Source organism: Necator americanus, chromosome X (assembly GCF_031761385.1).
Source record: "Necator americanus strain Aroian chromosome X, whole genome shotgun sequence".
NCBI classification, from domain to species: Eukaryota; Metazoa; Nematoda; class Chromadorea; order Rhabditida; family Ancylostomatidae; genus Necator; species Necator americanus.
This window is the reverse complement of record NC_087376.1, coordinates 28622429-28644715: the sequence shown is the minus strand read 5'-3', so window position 1 is coordinate 28644715 and position 22287 is coordinate 28622429. Positions and strand designations below refer to the sequence as shown.

At 35.2% G+C, this 22287-nt stretch overlaps 2 protein-coding genes across 6 annotated transcripts in view; one reads left to right on the top strand and one right to left on the bottom strand.

Annotated features, from left to right (window-relative positions):
• Positions 1-7442, top strand: part of RB195_025802 (uncharacterized protein) — a gene marked incomplete at both ends in the record, with an annotated part of 59806 nt that extends 52364 nt beyond the window's left edge. For 2 of the 4 annotated variants that reach the window (XM_064214100.1, XM_064214101.1), the window contains 14 exons: positions 17-116; positions 210-311; positions 389-506; positions 869-998; positions 1058-1159; positions 1801-1918; positions 4018-4110; positions 4172-4239; positions 4610-4708; positions 5012-5087; positions 5268-5438; positions 5498-5566; positions 5650-5777; positions 7280-7442. In XM_064214100.1, the coding sequence (XP_064069979.1) occupies positions 17-116; positions 210-311; positions 389-506; positions 869-998; positions 1058-1159; positions 1801-1918; positions 4018-4110; positions 4172-4239; positions 4610-4708; positions 5012-5087; positions 5268-5438; positions 5498-5566; positions 5650-5777; positions 7280-7442 (1537 nt within the window). Of the gene's footprint in view, positions 1-16; positions 117-209; positions 312-388; positions 507-868; positions 999-1057; positions 1160-1800; positions 1955-2890; positions 2898-2975; positions 3052-3462; positions 3485-4017; positions 4111-4171; positions 4240-4609; positions 4709-5011; positions 5088-5267; positions 5439-5497; positions 5567-5649; positions 5778-7279 lie in introns of those variants that run through there. The other 2 variants (XM_064214098.1, XM_013453956.2) reach the window with 2 other exon arrangements.
• Positions 7443-9097: 1655 nt separating this feature from the next.
• RB195_025801 (uncharacterized protein) lies at positions 9098-21935 on the bottom strand (the record flags this gene model as incomplete). Of its 2 annotated transcripts, XM_064214096.1 has the most annotated exons (11): positions 9098-9343; positions 11958-12170; positions 12791-12955; positions 13070-13234; positions 14124-14276; positions 14450-14606; positions 14728-14815; positions 15622-15750; positions 16262-16362; positions 16961-17087; positions 21785-21935. In XM_064214096.1, the coding sequence occupies 11 exons, from the start codon at positions 21933-21935 to the stop codon at positions 9098-9100; spliced, it is 1695 nt and encodes a 564-aa protein (XP_064069977.1). The 2 variants fall into 2 exon arrangements, with proteins under 2 accessions (XP_064069977.1, XP_064069978.1); XM_064214097.1 differs by lacking the exons at positions 14450-14606; positions 14728-14815; positions 15622-15750; ... (1 more) ...; positions 16961-17087; positions 21785-21935 and having other exon boundaries at positions 14124-14249.
• Positions 21936-22287: the final 352 nt, after the last annotated feature.

Sequence of the window (22287 nt, the reverse complement as noted above, 5' to 3'; positions counted from 1 at the left end):
CAATTAAATTTTTCAGGAGAAATGATCCTCCTCCACCTGCTCCGTCGAGTTCGTATCGAGGCAAAGCGAATTTGAACGGAAATATTGACTATATAAGCTATTCAAGAGGATCGAAAGTGAGCTTTTCAGTGAAGGATTGTGTTTCAATGGTTTCTCAAGGATGTATTGCAAAATGGTATACAATTTTTTAATCTTAGCACATTTTCCAGAACCCTCCTGCACCACCATCCAGGTCTACTGAAGAGTTGCCTGTTACATATTCTGAAATCAGGAGGTCATCCAAAGGATCCTATGATCCGATTTTTGAGAAGGTTTGCATTCTATATGAGTCAGATGAGGGATATCTCCCGTTTCTACAGACTATGAGTTTAATTATGCTATTTTGTAGATCGAACCAATAAGGCTAAATCTCGTCTCGACTGGAAAAATTCTAAGTGAAGCAAGTCGAGAACGTGACACTCCATCTGTACTCGGTGCTCCAAATGCTGACTGTCCTCCACCTCCTGGTAATTATTTTGATTTTAGTGTATATGTATAATTTCTATATTCTCCTCTTCCCGCATTTTCCAAGAAAAAAAAATCCAAAATCTGCTTGAAGCTGATGATGTATCACAGTTACATCTCATATTCAATAACTTTGAGAAAAGATTTTCAAGGATTCTGAAGTTGAGAACTTCCGTAACTTCTAGAAGCTTTTAATTTACTAAATAACCTAACGTCGTTCGTGCTTAATGAGTTTCCTGTCTGCATTTCCGTGGATCTTTTTTGCATGAGATTCTTAAGTGACAGTGGAAACGTCGAATGTCAAACAAATGCAGTGCTCATGTTTTAAAAATTATTATTGAATTTATTAGATCAATTATTTCAGCCCCACTTCACTGCGAAGGTTCAATACGTCGCTTGCAACATGCGTTTCAGTCATCTGCAGGCAGTAGTGGAGGATCATCCTCGAGCCTGGAGCAATTGCCATTCGCAAATGAAAATTGTGGAACGATCAAGTAAGAGTTTGTCAAGATTTTTTTTTTGGAATTTGTAGAGAATTAAAATTTTTTCATAGGTCAAGAGATAATACGACAAGAAAATCCACGAGTATTTCACAACCGCAAACGCCTCGAAAATCACTGCCAATGACTATACCAGATTGCTCAGCGTCTACATGGTAAGTGATTCTGCTCCGCTATTGGCGACGTACTGATTGACGGGGGACTTTCGATCGCTTTTTTTTGTATTTTAGGGAGGAGTTGCTTATAGAAATCGGTTTATACAATATCTCTATGCCCATTTTTGTTTGCCTTTCCAGAATGATGATAAAAGAGAACTGAACTTTATCTGTCATATTCCATAAAATGTGGATGAAATAGTACGAAATGATGTAATATCACCAGAAACAAAGGGATCTGACACTTGAAAGTTGCACATCTAGAAATTCCGAAGCAAAAGTTTTTTCGTGTTTCGAACATAAAATTTGCGGACGTGAAAAACATGTTAACACCGGCAGATACTTATTGCAGGTTTTTTTTGACGGAACCACTTCATGTTCCACAAGTTGCAGTTCTTATTTCAGTGGTAAATAACCACGCTCATAATATTTTCCAAACATGTGCGGGCAGTGGATAGTGCACCGATGAAGTTTTAGAAGTCTAGGTTAAAAATTTTCTGAAAACCGATTCTTGAACTTTTTGGCCAGGATTAATCGGACAACATATTAGGGAATAAAATTAGCATTTCCTGTTACCTTTACAATGAATAAGTGAGGAATAATTTAAGAAAAAATCTTCAAATTATTTTCATATGTTTAAGTGAGAAGCCGCAATCGCATACAATTGGACCAAATGGAAACGTCCTATCCGACATTGGTTTCATGCTACAAAATTTGACAGATGAATTGGATGCGATGTTGGATCCGGCGAAACCATCCGTAAAAATGCCACCACTCTTTCCTGTATCGAAATAATTCACGTCTAACATCATAACTGTGTACTTTCGTGCATTTCGGTAATCTGCCTGAATTGCTTTCCTCAGCGTTGGATTCGTCCGATTGTCACGTTTGTCTCGAAATCATATCAAATTTGTATTTTCATATTTCATGACGCTGCTGAGTACGGTGTATCATTTAGGAGCTACTGTGAATGACATGTGGATTTACGGATCCACGGTCATCAATTGTTTGTTTCACATTATTTTTCCCTTTCTGTCTCAAAAATCCACGTCGTGTCATACTTCAGTTCATTTTTTTTTAAACGCAAATTAGCAATGCGATTAAAAGTGAGAATAAGCAGATAGTGCTTTTTCTCATTCATTCTGTGCTAAATAAAAGCCGGTCTATCCAATCATAATCGCTCTCAACGGCAGTCAGAATAAATCCGTATATACATGTATATGAACCACGAAAAATTGCGTAGAATTGAATAAATCTTTCCAAATTTTATATTGTTATGTAGAACGGTTGTTCCATCAGCGATATTCGCTCAGAAATTGAATCTAAAATTCATGCTCTATAAGGAGAAGCTAAGATTATGGATGTGGGATGTCCTTGGCATGGTTTTACCCATTGTTTTTCCACAACAGTAATTTGTTACTGTCTTGACTACAGCTCCGAACTAAGGTGGAGATTTCTGAAACGAGTATTAATGTTTTTTTTGTAAAAAAGTACTTTCCTGTTTTCTCCTACGTTCGACGAGTTGCTGTCAGGGTCTGGATGCCCAACTGAGATTTTTTTTTAACCACTTACGTTGCTCTTTCGCTTACCATACGTATAAGTGATCTGATCCAGGCAAGAAATTCACTATATTTCACTTGACGTTTAATTTGAATTAAAAATTATTGAAGGTTTTCCTTTAAGTTGATCTAATCGAAATGTCTATCAATGTTCACTGATACTCACTAATAGATGATTGGTAGGTTTTTTTCCATCTTTGCCGTATTTTTTCTTTTCTTTTTTTTTTATCAAAATGAGAAGAACTCAAAAATTTAAGCAGGAAAAGCTGGGAAAGTTAAAACTTTCAAACTTTTTGATAAACAAGTTATTGAAAGCCTTACTCAAGACAGTAGGTCTGCAAGAAAAATAATGCGGAAGAAACTGTATCAGATATAAAGAAATGCTTATGGGAACAGATAAAACACTTTCTTAGATATGAATTTTTATGAAAAAATAAGATCATTCATGTAGTACTTTTGCACTAGTAAACAGAAAAATCCACCACACCTTCGCTACCGTATTTCTATGTTCTGCCGAGGACCGAAGTACTTTTGTAGATGATTTTAATCCTGTACTCCTAAGTGCGCTCTTCTTGTTGTTGTGAAAAAAAAAACATAAAATGAATGAGATGGAGAGAGGTTTCCTCTTATAAGATTTAGCGGATTACGGACAAAAGGGTATGGATTGAAATAGGGGGCAAACGTTTTCTATCTTCTGTTGTTAGATCACTTTGGCACACTCGTAAAATATTTTGCTTTATTCAGGATATTAGGAGAACAAGTGTGGGTATGAGCTGCAGAAGCGAAGGACGTGGGAAAATAGAGGAACTGTCTCAGATCACTTATGAATATTTGACCTCATTAACACATGAAATTATATTAACATTACAAATATTATAGACACGCATTATATTCATAAAAAATACACGTGCTACAGTATCCGGCATTATTTTTCTAGAGTGGACATAGAAGATTCGAAACTTGGGCTGACTTTATATTTACATGTATTTGAAGCCTTGTTAATTATGTAACAGCGAAACCAGTATCCAAGGTAGTAGAAAATAAATATTTTCAGTAATTGCTTCTGTAACATTATGCAATCCTCTTACTATTATTACTACTTTTTTTGCAATTATTTTCTTTTTCACTACTATTATTATTGTTTAAGAAAAATTATTATTATTATTAGATTATTATTTTTGTCATTATCTTCTACAAATATCTGTTTTTCCTTTCTTTTTTCTTTTCTATTGTGAATGACTAAATATATTAAAAACATTAGCACGTGCAGAATTCATTGCAGGAAACGAATATTTTCAGGTTGAAATGTGTAAAACTAGGAAAAAAATCCATGTTCTAGATGGATCGTTCTCTACTGAGCTTTCTAATGTTTTGAGCGGTTACTTTGAAAAGGTAGTTATCACTATTAATTTTATTTGTGTCTGCTACTATTGTTTTTTTTCTACGGTCTTAGCAACGCCCGAATTGGACCTTCGATGCAGTGATTAGCAATCCAGAGGCGGTTATTGAGGTTCATAAGAGGTTATTTCTTACTTATTAGCTTCTTGGTTGGTTTTTTTCTTTTTTTTTTTGAAAATTGTGAGTGCTCAGTGTAAGCATGAATTTCAAAGAGTTAGCTTTGAACGTTTGCCGCCTTCTATTCGGAATACCATGAATACCATCCAGAGGCCATTCGAGGCTCAAAAGTCAAAAAGTGACATTGCGGCTTTTTATTTTGCAGCTGTTTACGCAAAAAAGTCTAAAATATTCCTGCATAAAATACATAACTTTTTTAAGTTTTCTAGTTTGTCTCAATATTTTTTTTTAAATTTTGTCATTTTGATTTTAATTTCTTATAGAGGTATACTTTGTCGCATTACTGTATATAATAGATGAAATAAAACTATTTCAGATTTATTGATGCAGGATCGGATTATCTCACTACTAACACTTACCATGCGTCGTTACCATCACTTAGGGAACAGGGTCTCGATGGAGAAGCTTTGATTAAGTTAAGGGCTTTAAAAAATTGCAATTTTAGTCAGATTTCAAAAAATTGCAACTTCGTAATTCTAGTTTTTTTTCTTTTCCAAATTCATGAAGGGTGCAAAGTCTGTTTTTTTACGAGTCAAGACATGTTTTGCAGTCTAGCTTTTCTTTGCTTTGAATACTCTTCTTCTAGGAAATTGGGATATTTTAAGTATGGGTCGTAAAGAAGTTTTTTCAGTCTTCTTTAACCATGGAACCAGTCTTTTCATAATGGAAAGTACGTGAAAATGAGGATAGTTATAGTGATTGAAGAATATCTTTTCAGGACGCTGTTCATATGCTCCAAGAGACCTCTTCCAGCTATCATCCTAATCAGGATAGACGAATTTGGGGTGCTATTGGTTCGTATGCGATTTGCCTTCGAGGACAAGCTGCAGAATATACGGCTTCTTTTATTGATGCTTCACCTCCTGAAGAAATTTTAAAGGGAAAATTTCCTTTGATAATCAATCGATATTCAATACAAATATGTACTGCAAGTGATCTACCTGTTGTGAAATTAGTGAAAAAGGAATTTTTAGACAATGACCGACTATCATAAAGAACAAATAAACGCTATGGTATCCGCCGGTATATACAGTATCCTCTTCGAAACAGTTAGTTCCGTTATGGAAGGTCAAGCGATCAGCGATGCACTTTCGATGAGCACCGATGATAAAATAAAAGCTGTTGTCTCATTCACTTGTAGAAAGGTTTGTGACATTATCCTCAATATAGTGATTTATCCAGAAATGATACGATACACGTTAAGGATGGGATCGCTGTTCGTCATGGAGAGAAATTTTCGGATGCTGTGAAACTTGTGTTAAACAACTCAAAGGTACGTCACCACGAAAGTTTTCCGGGCTCTTCTCACTTTTTTTCTTTATTTTACGCAGAAATAATCCCTGCCATTCATTCTAGGTTATTGGATTTGGCATCAATTGTACTCATCCTGGAGCAGTTACCACTTTACTTGAATCTGTACAACCGATTTCACCTGATCTAGAGGTTTTTGTCTATCCGAACAGTGGAAAATACGAAAACAACGAGTCAGTTTCCAGAATGTTGGTTTGAATGGACGAGATCACTTGACAGTTTGACATCATCCTGATAATAGCGGTTTACTGGGAAAAATGGGAAAATATGTGATCTTTGCTCAGCCTACTTTGAGTTTCAAAGGCAGCATATCACGAAACTGATGTGGTCATCCTGAAAACAGGCTGGGAACGGTCTTAGTTTCTACGAGGCACGTTAGAACGCATGCGCCTTGTCCACGAGGGAGTGATCGAGGATCAATGAAGTTTTTTCACCAGCCTATTCATGTAAAACCAATGAACAAGCTTCTGAGTGGACTGGAAAGCATGCAAGAGGGCACGTTCTAACGTACCTCGTAGGAACTAAGGCAGTTCCCACGCCGGATTTTAGGACGATTAGGGAAAGATTAGCAGAGCCACGCTCGTTTTTCGTAATATACATTCCAAACTCTACGCTTTCCCTGAAGTTTCCGCACTACGACAGTTTCGTGATTACACTTCTTTTAACTAAGTAAAATACAGCAAATTTTACGGAATGGTTTTCTGGGCAATCGCTTCTCTGGCTCATACTTTGACGTAGTCAGAAAAATACCATAAATCCTCTGCTTTTTTCATGACTTGCTCTTTATATTTTTGATTTTGATGCGGAGGCAAACTTACAATAGTTCCCAAATATTGCCGCGCACGAATTTCAGTGTTTTGTCAGCTGCTTGTTTGCTCAAATTCCGGAAAGATTTCGGCCACAGTTACAGTTAGTTAGTTGTTACTGGTATATTTCCCGTAAAAGTAATGCTCGTTTCACGATGTAGTGAGCAATCCTATTCAAAAAAATAAAAAAAAAACTACAGTCAAAGCGACATGAATCCCGAGTGTAGTTGCGGTGCGCTTGCGTACGCACTCGAAACGGCGTGGTGGAGGCAGCAGTTGGAACCGAGGTGCAACCGTCGCAAACTGCAGCGCTGCATGGGTGCTGCCGGCAAGGGTTTCACCACGCTCCCAGCCTCTACGATCCACCGAAGCGTCTCGAGAGAAGCCGCGTACGCAATTACGTACGTTCATGTCGTTTTCACTCTACTATAGAGACCATAGCACCAGATCCCAATGTGCAACAGTTCTACAGTAGACGTATGCGCCGTGGGACCATTTTCTGTTTCCTGTCGCTGCGTGGCAATGAAGTGCTCCTAGTCATTTGCGAACAGTTCTGCACCGCCTCACCTTGTAAGTAACCACTTACACAATTTTACACCGTAATCCAAAATATTAGAGTGGAATATTGGGGCGATAAATTTACAGTTTCGAGCTGGAAGAGGTAGTTGGCATCCTCAGTGTTGACAGCTAGCTGTTTAGTGCCAAATGTAGAGTGGGAACTCAGTAGTTCTTAACTTTAAAATTTGATCTCTCGGTCCCATTGATATTTAAATCTTAAGTTTCAATGAAACCGAGAGAAATCTAATTGATGTCTAATTGTTTTTGTTCTGCTGATTAATTTTATTAAATCAATTCAGCTTTTCTTCCAGGAGTGAGGAAAATCCTACGAAAATAGTATTGAGTTCGATTAGGACATGGGTGGAACTCGGAGCGACTGCAATCGGAGGCTGCTGTGGATTCGATGCTGGGATTATTAGTGAAATTCGTAGTCATGTGGACCACCTGAACTCTGTCAAGAACGACAGATCGTAATTTATGTTTTTTTTTTGTTTTTACGTAACTGTTTGTTAGGTATTCATGGAACGTTTTCTTCCGGAAAATAAAGCACAGTTTTTCTTTTCTTTCTAAAACAGTTTTTTTCCTGATTATCCGGAGAAAAGTAATATAGTCGCAGTAATCTCTCCTCCACATCCTGACTGTTGATTTTGAGGTGGGTCGCAAATTGGAAAAGGCAATTTTCCCTCTGGGTGACTTAAGGGTTTTTAGCAAGTGGCCAAGAATACTTTCCAAGTTTCACGCCTCGCTATTTGTGAGGTCCGCTTCAGGTCCTTAATGTTGAACGCAAAATTAGTTCGTGAGTATTTTTGAATACTGTTATTGCTTGGAATAGTGGAAGTACGTGATCAGTCCGAGTTTTTCTAATGTTCCTTCATGAAAATGCATCGAACGAGTGCCACCTTATTCACCTATTCATCATCGGGATCCATGTAGAATGTTCCCGCATTTGTGGTAGACGCGTCGCGTCGCTCAGGTTGAACATGCGCTAATGGATCGGTTCTCCCACTGGTGATGTAAATAATGTAGATAACCACAAAAATTCCGAAATTTATTTATAGTATTGATAGTGTGAATGTAGTGCTATGTGTAGATTTTTCCATTATTTATGCTCCAGAAATATTTGGGTGGATTTTGAAACAACTTTTTAATGTTAGATTTCTTCCGCTCTGTATAAAAAACGTGTCGAGTGTGAGTCATGAAAAAAACTAACAATATCGAAGTATTTTATTCTTCAAATGTTATTCGGCATCAAATTAAAACACCATCTCGTACTGCTACAAATGTACAGAAATGCAGTTCGGGGTGGTTTTGACAAAAAAAAAGAGAAAACTGAGATTTTTTTTATGGGCGTAGGACTTAGAGTTATGGTAGAATTGCAAATAAGCTCGCAATGAAATGAAGATGAAAAGAAACAGTAATTCCTAACCTATTATTTCTTACTCGATGGTGTCGATTGGGAATTTTGCCGTTTCATACCTGCTAGGATACCTTGTATGCTATTCTCGTATTTCCATACGGAATTAGTCTTTTTTTTTTTAATCCGTAGTCGTTCTCAAATCTAAAAGTTCCCCGAGTCAAAAATCAAATGAGTAAGAAAGAAAGAGGTGTTACTGCTAAGTCCCTGAATTTACATCAGACTCCAATACCGCGGTATGAATTTATTTTCAGCGATGAGTTGATTTGAAAGAAATTGAAGGGATGCGGAATTTGACGTAAGGGAATGGGTTGTATGAGAATCCAGAAACCTGTCAATGAAGTCAGAGTGGGGTAACTGCAAATTAAGACTTATGTGGGTGATTGCGGCTAGCAACCATCAACTACGATAATCATTTTCGAATGAGAGAACCTTACCAGAACCCTGTGAATTTTCTTCAAAAGGATTAATACAGTACTAAGTGATAGTGTACCTTTAAATAAACCTACATGTAAGCTAAAGGCAAGTTAAAAAAGAAATATTATGGCATCATAGTAGAAAGTAACAACGGAAAGCCATCAAAACCTCTTATAAGCAAGTTGTAACACTAACCGCATAAAGAAGTGAAAATTATTTCACAAACAAACAAAAAGAGCCATCCACTTAAATACTACTATATTTTCCGCTTTGTACATAATTAATAATACACAAGTAATTATTCCACTTGAGTATTTTGTGTCTGATCCCACATTTGTGTGACAGATATGAGCTGAGTGAATACGAGTGATAGAGGTGTCTTAAACGCTGTCTTCACTTTTTGTTCACGTTGACATGTGAGAATCTGTTTGAATGCACGACGGAAATCCCGAGAAAATCTGGAGTAAATCAATGGATTAAGCATTGAATTTAGATGTCCTGCCCATGTCACTATCGTGAAGATCGTTTCCTTGTCAACGAAACACTGAAAATTGAGATTTTAAATAGAATAATGAATTATAGGTTTAAAATAAGATTTAACAATGGTCCAACCTAACGGCTTGACTTAAAACTCATAAGTTATGAAGAACGGCTCTTTTCCTATTTTTTTTTTCATTTTCCCTAATTGCGGGATTAAAGTTTCCTTCTAAAGTGATTAATTCGTTGAGGATTTCTGTGGGCTACTTCCATCATATCTGATCTTCCTCTTCCAAGATTATATAAATATTTCAAAAATTCAATGATTTTTTCGCATAGCCGTATATAGCAATAATATGGATTTCTAGGACAACCGCCCACGTACAGGAAGTGTGCAAAAGTTTCGCACTTTACAGTGAACTTTATGCACACTTTCAATCGCCGTCTTCGTCCTTGAAAACATCCTCTAATGAATTGTTCTCCTAAGCGTTCGAGTAGTCTCTTCTTTTCATTTTTTAGACCTCATTTCATCTCTCAAACACGTCGCCCACGTATCCAACATTTTGCACTTCCGGAACAAAAAAGATTACGTTGCGTTAAATTCGGGAAGTAAGAAGTCTAATGACGCAAAGTAATAGTTTGTTCACGTTTTAAATGAATTTTCATTTGAATCCTGAAATAAAAATCAGCAAATGTTTGGAATAAGTGAATGGGACAGCAATCTTGAATCCCTTAATGCAATCCCACTCCTTTGAAAACTAACTACATGAATTTACCCGAACAGATCGCACGATTGGAAATGACAGGAAGATTTAATACATTTTGTTTTAGAGGATCTTAGACATTTTAAAGTTCTTGGACTTGTGAAAGACTGCTCGACGCAATCATCAGCGAAACAACAACTAAACCTCTAAGGGGAGAGGTACAAATTGGAAGAATAGTCAAAAGAAGGTGAATAATTCTGAAATTAATTATCCTTATCAAAAACCTAAAATGTTGTTCATTTCACTCCCAATGAAGATTTCATGATGAAGAGTATTAGAGAAGGAGAGACCTGATGTATGAAACAAAAGAGTTATTTTTAAGTTCGAGGATTAATCCTGAGAAGATAAATCGTGCGGAGGTTGAGAAAGCTTACATTATATTTGCATATATTGAGAGCATAATTCCGTAGACAGCGAAACTTAGATAAACAAAATTTTCCGTTGGAAAAAGAGCAATAAGGGAAGACAATCAAGTGAATTTCTGGACAATATTGCCATCCGGATGACATCATTCTGCGAGACAGTTCTTGTTTGGGGGAAAAGTGTTTTTGGAATGGAGTATTACTGGACAAAAGTTTTACAGTAATCGATAGTATGGTTCTTTCTTGTATCTTTCGAACATTCAGTATATTCTGAAACATAACATTGCCTTCGGAGGTAGCCGCTTTGAAAAATGCTCCCAGTTAACAGGCTTCCAAATGAGGAATGTATTTGAAATGTCCGTTAAAAAAAACCTCTTGTTATTTTCCTCACAACTAACTACTTCTTTCTAGGAATCATAACTGTTTTTTGAAGTAAAGTATTATATTAGTAAAGCATTAGTATCCGATGTGAAAAAAACATTCATCTACCGCAATATTATGATTATACGAGACCCTATCTTTCGAGGAAAAAATTTCCTGATAAATAACTCGAAATCTTCTCAGCAACTATTTTTCAGGGTTTTTTCGTTAGGAAAAATACCGTAGCAATCTCTGTGAAATGTTTTAATAAATTATTGGGCTATTGGAACGTCAACTACCAAAATCTCCTTTACAACTCGCACAGTAGCGAAGCCTTTCTGGAAGAAAAGATGATGACATGATTCTCAGTCATTCAAAAGAATCACGACTCAATTATGGGAATCTTGAAAGATTCGGATAAAGCGAGAAATCACAGGTGGAATTCCAGGACCTCAAATTGAGAAGCGATACTGAGATGCGGAAAGCCGGAAATAGATTAACAACCATTATTTTTAATTTCATTGGCGGGATAGATATAATATAAGCCTAGGTAAATGGTCTTTATAATTTAGTTTCATTGAGGAACTAAAAATTGTCAATATTCCACATTTCTATGAACAACTAAACCTCTCATTTAATGACATAAAAAGTAAAATGAATAGAAAGTGCCGATGTGAGCAACATTTCCAATAAAAGTGGGAGTTTTGAGGAAAACCTGAAGAAAAAAATGAAAATAGAGGAGGGTTAGGAATGGGTGGCATGTAGTTGTAGGAGAGAATACTGGACATGGATCATCCGAATTGATACACTATTTTGCTCAAAATATTATCTTGGAAAGGATATTTCTCGTTAAATTCTACAAAATCCTATATTTATAAGTTTACTGCAATCGTCTCCTTGTTCAAATATAATAATATGTAGTATAACATATAGTATTATAATATTATATATATATATATATATATATATATATATATAATATTTAAATCCACGATATAATAGGGCATAATTGTTACTTTAAAACTATTTTATATGCGCCCCAGTTTTAAAAGTGTGAAAAAAAAACTGAGTGGTTCTGTATCTTGGTCACTAATACAGTTCAAATGTTAACTCCAACTGTTAGTGTTGCCTCAAGGATTTAAAATGTCTTTCACGAAAAAAAGACACTAATTTTTATATAATTAATAAAACTAACCGAATCACATAGCACTGTTAACGGTGAAAAAACGAAGAACGGTGTCCAACATATGATAAACGCTCCAACCACAATGGATAATGTACGTGCTGCACGTTGTTCATGCACGTATTTCACCATTTGTCGTGATTTCTCTCTAACATTTAATTTTCGTCGTCCTGTTTGTGGTGAACTAACAGAAGAGATCTCACTGGCTTCTTCACGTTGAGTTTGCTTAAAAAATAAACTTATAAGGCATTAAAATATAAACAGAGTTATTTGAAAATGTTTTTTCCCTAAAAAACGAAATTTGAAAAAGATTTAGTTGATCACTGGTTGATATCAACAATTTCAGTTAAAAAAAATAATAAAATTCTTCCTCTATCATCTTTTCTATCACCTAATCACAACGATCATTGAAGAAGCAATAAATTCTAATGGAAATAAAAACTGCTCAGAGCGATGATGACCATATCATTACTATTTTTCAAATCCCTAGGAATTTCTCAAGAAATGGAAAGTTCTGCGTTAAGAGAATTTCAGTGGACAGCTCCTGGATTACGGAGATTATACATATTTTAAACATCTTATGTCATTTCACACATAGATTATAATGAAATGTGCGGGAAAAAATTTCTGACAAATAAATTTGCTGTCGAATGTTCGAGTGAAAAGAAAGGTGAGGGATAAATATGGTTATATTTCCGCTTAAAGATATTACTAATTTTGAAATTCCATAGATACATGTTCGCTGGTCATTTATTATAGATTGTTGTATTCACCGTTGTATTAACGGTAGTGAATTTTGCAGGAAATATGATCCAGAAAATACATGTAACAACCAAAAAACCTACTGGTGACTCCACGCTCAATGTGCTCGATCGAAATGTTGGCACTCCAGCAGCACGAACTCGAAAAACGGACGCCTTAGTATTATTGGTGGATTCCGTTCGTAACAATGGAGAACGTGCACTGATTAAAGCATGTTCACCACGTTCATTTAAACTTTTGCACGAAACCTGAACAGAATAACGAAATACGAAATAACTGGATCATACTGGTACGGATAGCACAGTAGCGGACATAGCGAGTATTTGTAGAAGATTTGTTGTTAGATTTTTAGGAATTATTACCTGTTTAAGTAAAAGTCGTGTTGTTTCGTGATTATTTTTCGAATGCCTAAGGCTAGTGCTCATTTTTCGACCTCGTCCAAAGTGAATTCGTAATGTTGGCTCAGCTTCACTTGACATCACACTCTCCGAATCTGTCTGCGTTTTTCTTCCATTTGTATATTTTACCTGTAATTTTTTTCTATATTTGTTTCAGGATAATGGATACTACAAAAGTTTTTTTCCTCGTGTCTGGAAATTTTCAGATACCAAACCATAGTGCATTTTCACTGAAAAAATCCACTTTATACAATTTAATAGGGTTTTTTCCCCTGAAATTATTTTTTCTGCTTTCATCCCAAGTCTACTGAGCGTCTGCTTCCCCCCCCCCCCCCCCCGCTTGCAAGCAGTTCAAAAGAATTTCAGCGTAACGGCTCGAAGCTGTGTATTTTGTAATGGACTTTATGACGAAGCACTCCACTTAATTAAAATTTTATTCCCGTAGGAAAGTGTTTTCCTGCGTCAATGCAAAAATAGGTAGAGAAAAAGGAGCGTGGGGATCTCTACAGTGTCTTTGTAATTAATTTCATTATCACTAAAATAGTAGAAAAAAAATAACTCATTACTCCGAGACAGAAGACAAAAAAACGAGAGCTCAGCGAAATGGAGAGAAAAGCACGTAAAGCAAGCATCAGCAAATTCGCAATGGTACGACGTAATTGAAAGAAAAATGTGACAATATAGAAGAGAAAATCATGAATATTTCATGTCTTCTCTTCTCTTTTCTGCAAAAAAATTGTTATGTTTTTCCCCGATCCGTGTCCATGATGCACAGATTTTTCACGGTACGATTTTCCAGTCCTTAACCACTAACAGCGTCCCCCATTTCGACTACAATTGCATCTAGAACTTGTGAGGTCAAGAACGACATGAAACATGGACCTTCACCTCATTGAGGATGTACTTTTTTTTTCTAAGATTTGCGCAAAAAGCACTTTTATTTTAATTTCATACATCGATTTCATAGAGTGTTTTACTTTTTTGGATAAAATATTTCTTTTACACAATATATTCGTACCTTTTTAATGCCCATACGCATTCCACGAGAATGTCGAGTTGCAATAATGAATACTTTGCCGTAGGCAAAAAGAATTAAACAAAGAGGAATATAAAATGAAACAAGCGAGGAGAATCCAACATACATAGCGCTGTCTGTGAATAGGCACTTGTTCTGAAAAATTTTCTTCAAATATTTCATGCCTTTCCATAGATTAATTCAAGGCTTCTATCATCAGTATTTTCAAGAAATTCTGAATTTTGCATTAGGAAATTTTTTCAGGAGACCATCAGAATCTACATATTGGAGCCATTTTTTCGATAATAGTAATTTTTTGTGAGGTTAACCTTGTACTTATACAGATGAGGTGAAGTGCTTCGCCACCATAATATGGCTGGAAAAGATAAACAAGCCGAAACCATCCATACACAACAAATCGCCATAAGTATACGACGCTTTGAGACCTTGTCACGATATCCTATCGGATCCTTACCGGCCATATATCTGGAAAATTTTTTTTGATTTTTTTTTGAAGAGGATTTTTTTGAAAGAGTTATGTGTGAGTGACTGTTTAATTTTATTTGTTTTTTTATTGTTTTTGTTTGTGATATACCAGTAAACGTACCGATCAAGACTTATGACACATAGATTCCATATGGAACTTGTAGATGCTAGAATATCCAAAGCATGAAATAAATCACACATGGTTAATCCTGAAAATATATTTATTTCCTTACAGAAATTTAAATTCTCAACAGCAGAAAAAAAAAGTCAGCACATAAATGCATGTAACCGAAAAACTACACCTTAGAAAAGGAAAAATTCAAATGTTTGCAATATTTTTTTCGTGATAATGGTCTATATTTATCATCAGTACACTTTTTACGGATATGTTTAATGATTCCGGATAGAACTATGAGTTGAAGAATTCATCGCTTCATTCAACATTTTTTTCTGCAAAAATTCAATTAAACTCTCTTAATTTATTCACCTAAACTCCTAATCCATTCAAGTGCCATGAATTATTTCCTGCTTACTGTCTGAATTTTTTCCTATTAAATTAATGCTGAGATGCACCCAAAATAAGTGAGATCCATGAATTCATTAGATCCTGAAGAAGGGCTAGAACAGTTTAAGCCATCGTCTTGATATTCTAATAAGTGCCCATCCAGATTTCCAACTTGAACCCAACTAAGTGAATTAAAATTTCTAATAATTCTTATGAAATGCAATAATATACTTGATACGGCTATATATTTATACATAATTCTAATCTAATTTTAATATAATTAGGATAAAAAATAAAGTTCCCAGCGTTACTCAATCTGCTTGCGATGCGCCAACGCGTTCACTTCAATTAAGAGTCGCTTGAGGTTTACGAACCTCAAGCGTCAAGCCTGGACTTGCGGTGGGTAGCCGATGTGTCAGGTCAGTGGTTTTATCCTCGCAGACAAGTTTGGTACCAATTTATCGACCCAGAGGAAGGAAAAACTCGGTGAGCACTTGGGCGGATTCGAACCTTTGAGCATACAGTCACAGCGGAACCTCTTGCCAACTGCGCCGCCATCATCCCCGAATACACCAATATTAGCACTTATAATTAGTAGTATTTCTCCATGATGGTTATGTCCATTTTCATCCTCTACATCTGTGACATGTAGCCCATCGTGAAATACGGTATATGAGGGAAACACTATCTCTCGTTAAACCTATCACAATACATATAATATAATATATCGTATGCATAGATAAATAAAGGATAAAGTTTCTGGCGTTAATCAATCCGTTTGGGATGCCCCCCCACGTTCACTTCAATTCAGAATCGTTTGAGGTTCACGAACGTGTGATTGTCCTATACAATGACTTGCGGTGACTAACCGATGTGTCAAGTCAGTGTTTTTATCCTCCCAGACAAGTCTGGTACCAATTTATCGACCCCGGAGGGATGAAAGGCTTGGTGAGCACTAGGGCGGATTCGAACCTCCGATCGTGCGGCTACAACGGAACTCTAACCGACTGCGTCACAATCGCCCAAGGAATAATATATGTTTAAAAATATGTAATAACTTCGTTTCGGACTTATTCGTGGTTGTCATGTAAAACTTTTCTAGTTTCAAATATTTTTAGCTTTTTTTACTAAGAATTCCAAAGAAACTAACCTAACAACCATTCATGGTTTGTCATTTCGAACAAGGAGTTCAACGGCATCACCACTAATCCTACGATTAAGTCGGCAATCGCTAGCGATATAATGAGATATCTGAAAAGTTAACACGTTTACGTTGAGGTAACTACGGTTGCTGCAGTGGGAATAAATGGAAATGTTCGAAAATTCTTTAATATATTTGCTAATAACACGATCGATATGAACGTTTTCAGCGATTTCTACATGATGGAAATTTCAAAATTGTACAAAAGAAACATAAAAAATTAGTTTTTAGAGCGTTTTTAAAAACTCTAAACACTCTATTTGTTCGTTTTCTTTGTAAGGTTTGCGGTTTTTTAAAGAAAAATCGTTAAATTTGGTTTACTAGCACGTATTTTCTGGATTGTTAGCGTTTCTTGGTGCAAGTACAATTGTACTACATGCTTCACTGAAATAAATTGAGCGTCCTCTTTTTTTTTTGCTGAGGACTCCTATTATCGTTTTTTTTTTCAAAGTGAAGTGTAATTCCTGTGTCTCTTCGAGAAAAAAATCAATATTTTTGCATATACATCAGGGATACGAGTATAACATACTGATATTTTTAAATAATTACTTAGAATGAATGTTCAGTAGTTGAGCAATGTTCGTTATAGCACTACAACTAATTACAGAGTACTGTATCGATGAAAAAAGGCAAAAATGTCTCACGTACCCCGTAGGATTGCGTAGGTACTTTTTTGTGCATACAGCAATAACTACGAGACAATTACCAGCAACAGTAAGCAGACAGAAAGTTGCCAATAAAGCAGCCAAAAGTGGATGTCGCCACATGATTCCATCTAAAATACGGCAAATAATAAATATTAAGAGATAGGACAGTAAAAAAGAGATAAACAGAAATAAACGTACTACTTAATTCTCAAGAAAATAAACTGTTACCTGTATAGAATAAAGAAGAGTTTGTCTGTAGCAAATCCATCACAAACCCGTATTTGTTTTTGCCACAGTAAATAAGGAAAATCTGATTGAAGAATCCTAAAAATATGTTCGGTACGACATGTATCGAAAGTAAACTGCAAACACAACTATAATCCGACTACGAGAACGAATAAAGTTGACGTATTGAAATCCAATAATAACAAAAACAATGTAACACAGAAGAAAATAAAATTTTTATTGAGGTTACAGCTTGATAAGCTAAGTTAATAGCTGCAGATTAGCAACAGGAATAGTAAAAAAAATGCAGAATCTCTCTGAGAAGATCTTTGAACATGAAGAAAAACAACATTTTTTTTTTTTGTTTATCAACGCTGAATAGCACTTTTATCGCAACTTTGTCGTATCAACCGCAATAGTAACAATTGCAAGGAAGTTCTAATATTACAATGACTATTGTTTACACACATAGGCGTTTATGGGAAGATGATTTTATATGAGAGCAACGTTTTTAAGGAATAATTTATTTCCGGTCCTGAAGATGTTTTTTTCCAATAAAACTCTTGTAGTTTATAAGATGACCCTATAAGGATAGAGCATTCGAAGATGTTCTTCATTTCAAAGAACTATAAACTTAGAGAAATGTGTTTTATGTATGACTTCATAAGAATAAAAGTGAATGATTCGAGCAGCACTTTAGAAGATTAGCATAACTCAACCTCTACCACCAAAGTTTTCCCATAAACCTTGCCGGGAAAAAAAGGAGACTGATATCATTGCAGCTAGTTCTGCATGATGAACCACTATAGTGATGTTTTTTTTTTCGAATAAAACTCTTGTAGTTTATAATATGAGTCTATAAGGATAGAGCATTCAAAGATGTTCTTCATTTCAAAGAACTATAAACGTCAACGGAAGAGTCCAGAGAAATGCGGAATAATATATTTGAACGAAAATACACCTCTTCTCTGTTGAACAAACTATCTTGAAATGTTGGCTTTTTAAAGAATTAAGAACTTAAAATCAAAAAACTTGCAGTATAGTAGATATATATATATATATATATATATATATATGCGTAGTCCATGCTTTGGACACTAGCGTTGACTCCTAAAAATACATCATTCGTAAAAATTAGAAAACAATCCTAAACGCTATAACGTTATGGATGCATCAAGTTGATATTTATGATCGTTTTGGAGGATTTTAGATCCTTTCGAAAGATTAGTGTTGCAAAACGTATTTCTCTATGTATGTGAAATAAATTCAAAAACAAAAGTGTGGGAATGATGAATAGGTGGAGATATGAACAATTCCGATACAAAATTGAAGATACTGTAGTTCTCACGTAATTCTCCAGAAAAAATAGCACGTCTAATCACATTCTTTCTGCATTAAATGAGTACAATTTATATTTTCTACAAAATAATCTAGAAGCACACCATAATACATAAAACAGGAAAAATATAATTCTCTTACATAATATTCTCCCACATAGAATTTTATCACATTATTTAAAATCACGTTAACAAGCAGAAACAACATAAAAACTATACCCGTAGGTAAATGCAATGGATTTACTGTTCTAGAATTATCACGTGAACACACGAACGAACTGGTTTCTTTTTTCTCCTGGATAAGACACTTAATGACGATGTTGCCCAGTCATTTGGTAAGCGTAGGTTGACCATCAGTGATTGTTCAACCACGTGGAATCGGCTACAAATGAGTTATTCTTTTCACGCTCTACTAAACCATAAAAATAACCGTTGAGTGGAAATCGCAGAGCACTACAAGCTCTTATTCCTAGCTTTATCCAAATCTTAACGTTTTTCTTTTATGGAAAATCAGCTAAAGCGAGAAGAAAGCTTCAGTTGTTTATTTACGATAGAATTTTGGAGTGGACAGATAAATTTTTCACTATAAAGAAACTTGAAACCTTTGTAAAAATGTATGGTTGATGTACTAAATTGGCCATACTGGATTACATTACAGTACTCAGTACATATGTCTGGATGAAACACTAGAGTAAATATTAAAAAAATAAGGTATCAAATACTAAATTAGTTTCATTCGCCCATATATCTCAAATTTTTGAGATCTTTCCATATAGTTAAGTAAGATCCATGCAAATTTTCCTTCGCCTTTTAAACTAGAGTTTTTAATATCACCCGTAAACATATAGTTGAGCTGTAAAAGTTTTAAACTGCAAAAACTACGCTGCTTAATTAGTTTTACTTTTTAAAATTAATGTATCAGATAAGTAAAATGATTGTTAGTGTCATTCACTTGAATGTACTTTAGTGCTTAAATTTTTATTCAAAAACGTAATAACATATATTTGTTCTCGCTTGAAGAACGTTGTTATTAAGAAGGATGCTCAAGTAGATCAACATTACCTAATTGCTGTCTTTGTTAGACATCTTCACAAAGCTTTATCCAATTCTACGGATTTAAATGTATTCCCTGAACGCCAGATTCCATACGTTCAAAACAAGTGTAGCATTATTATTAATTTTAAGAACTAGTTGGCCGGATTTTCTTTATCCTTATGGTGAATACGTGTCGTTTTAAAACTATTTATTACAATAGATGTAGACATAAAAAGTAGAAAAGTCCAACTTAATTCAAATTCTACCACAAATGAGTTTTTTACAACCAGTGCACTGTAGGTTACAATACATTAGGTAGTAAAAAGACCAGAGGAACTTCAGTTTTTTCTTCCACAATATCCATATGGCTTATATCTACGTCACAAAGATATGAATTCCTAGAAATATAGCTTCTCGGGATAGTTTTGACTGAAGCTGTTCTTCATCCAAGATGAACCAAGAGAATAAAAGAGAAGCATTCATCTGTGTGCAGCAAGAAGATTGACTTACGCGCAAAATTCAGGTGGTAAATCATGCAGTGTCCAGGATCAAAGCAGTGTCGCCAATTCCTCGAAAAAAAAAACAGCCCACTATCCAAAAACGTATATATTTGAAGATATGTATCAGTAGTTTGGAGCATATTGAAGCAAATTTCGAAAAATCCTCGCACAATTGATTGAAGAAAGGAAACGTTCCCTTAAACTGTGCAACTAGAAAAAACAATTTTTCAGTTGTAACTGTTCAGGTAAACATATCTTCTTTTAATAAACAATGGTATTCAAAATCATCCGTCTTCCAAAAACAATTTTTTCGACTTTATATAACTCTTCTCGCTTATTCATTAGCTTTTTTATTTATTTTAAATTGTTACCGGTGTTGTAGCTCTCCCAAAACATCCCCTACACATCTGCTTAAACTGCAATTAAAATACAAAAACAACATTTCTTATGGTCTCTCCAACTAACATATTTATTCTCATTTTTTCTAGATTCTACACCTTCCAGGTTGCACATTTTCCAGAGACAAAACGTGGAACATTACTAAGTAACACAAACATCATTCACTGAATCATTCATTGTTGCTTTATGAATGCAAGTGTAATGGTTTTATTTCATTCTCCATGCTAATTTCATTTCCAGAAAACGTCACAAGTTGCATTTTATAATAATGAGTTTAGGACAAGAGGAGAGAATTTTATTCTTTGCTAAAAACTTTAAACAAAGAGGAGGTATAGCAGATCCATGAAGGTAAAAAAGAGCGAAAATGTTGCAGGATTTTCGTATAAAGAGCGTTATGGCAACGATCCTTGCATATTGTTGTTTTGAAATGAAAATATATCCGTATGAGTCCATTATAGCTACACTGATATTTACACATGTATTATATGTCTAACGAATACGACGGAAATAATCTTAGTGTGACGATATTAGGAATTCTTCCGGAACAATTCGGACGAATCGTTATTTCGTTGATGCTGCCTATTTGAAAGAGTAATGTGTACTGCTGAGTTATTGCTCTCCTGAGAAAAGTGTTCATTATTTGAAGAACTGGAAGAAAAGCATTTGTTCAAAAGCATTCTCCAGAATAGAATCCAGAAACATACCACTAAACTTTAAATTACTCTCACAAGCTAAAACTGATGGAGTTATGTTCTTTTTGTATAAATTATAGAAACGTTCTTAGTCCTTAGTCTCCTGTTTCAGTGTGAAGACGAATTTCTCTTTCGCAGGAATTGTTTAAAAGTGCAAGCTCAGCAACTAAACCTTCAAAAATGAAATGTTCCTTGAGGATTGAAAGTTTTAAAGGACAACGATAGTCCATTGTTCACCCAATAATAAGAATGACGATAGCAAATTGGATAAAGTGGTCCTCGAAGGGAATTTGGAGAGGGCAGGATTCAAATAATAATTAAAAGAGAATAAATGCAAAAAAAGGGGTTTCCTTTTTTCTGGAAGCTGAATAAATGAGAAAGAGTGACACTTCTACCGCTTCTACACACCTCCCTGAAATTTGATTGCGCTAAAAATGGAAAATCCTTGAGATGCTAATAAGAACCACAATTGTGGAAGTACTTACGAGTGAGGTTTGCTGAAGTATGCTCATCACATTGTTAGAAATGAAAAAGAAATGAAAAAAACGTGTAACAATAGGAGAATTGAAAATGATTGAAAAATAAAAGTGATGGAACCACACACTCCTCGCAATATGTATGAGGCGCATGAACTCACAAATGAATGAATCCTGAGTGATTAGGCTGCCTCTGGCAGGGAATGTGCAACGACGAGAACACGGAACGATGAGGAACCGACGAGAGGAAAATAGCTTTTTGGCTTTGCGCTTCCCGTAATGAACAAGGAACACACGCACTGGTTTTACCATACCTTACGAGATCTGAGACCAGGAATGGATACGTACACCGTAGTGGAGTTAGCTTAGGGATTCGAAAAAAAAAACCTAATTTTACCGATTAACAATTCTATTAATTTTGCTGATTTTGCCAAATAGTCAAATTTTACTTCAAAGTGAATTCAGATCCACTTTGAGATGTAGAAGTAAAAATTTTTTAGCAATTAGGTTTTCGAGTGACATATGACCGCGAAAACTTAGAGAGATGCTGGCCGCGAAGGGGCGGCTATCATGTTCTCAATAACTTCCGTGTTTCATAATGCCATCCAGAACCAAACAAGAAATTATATGCAAAAAAAGAAATGTTTACAACTGAAATTAATGC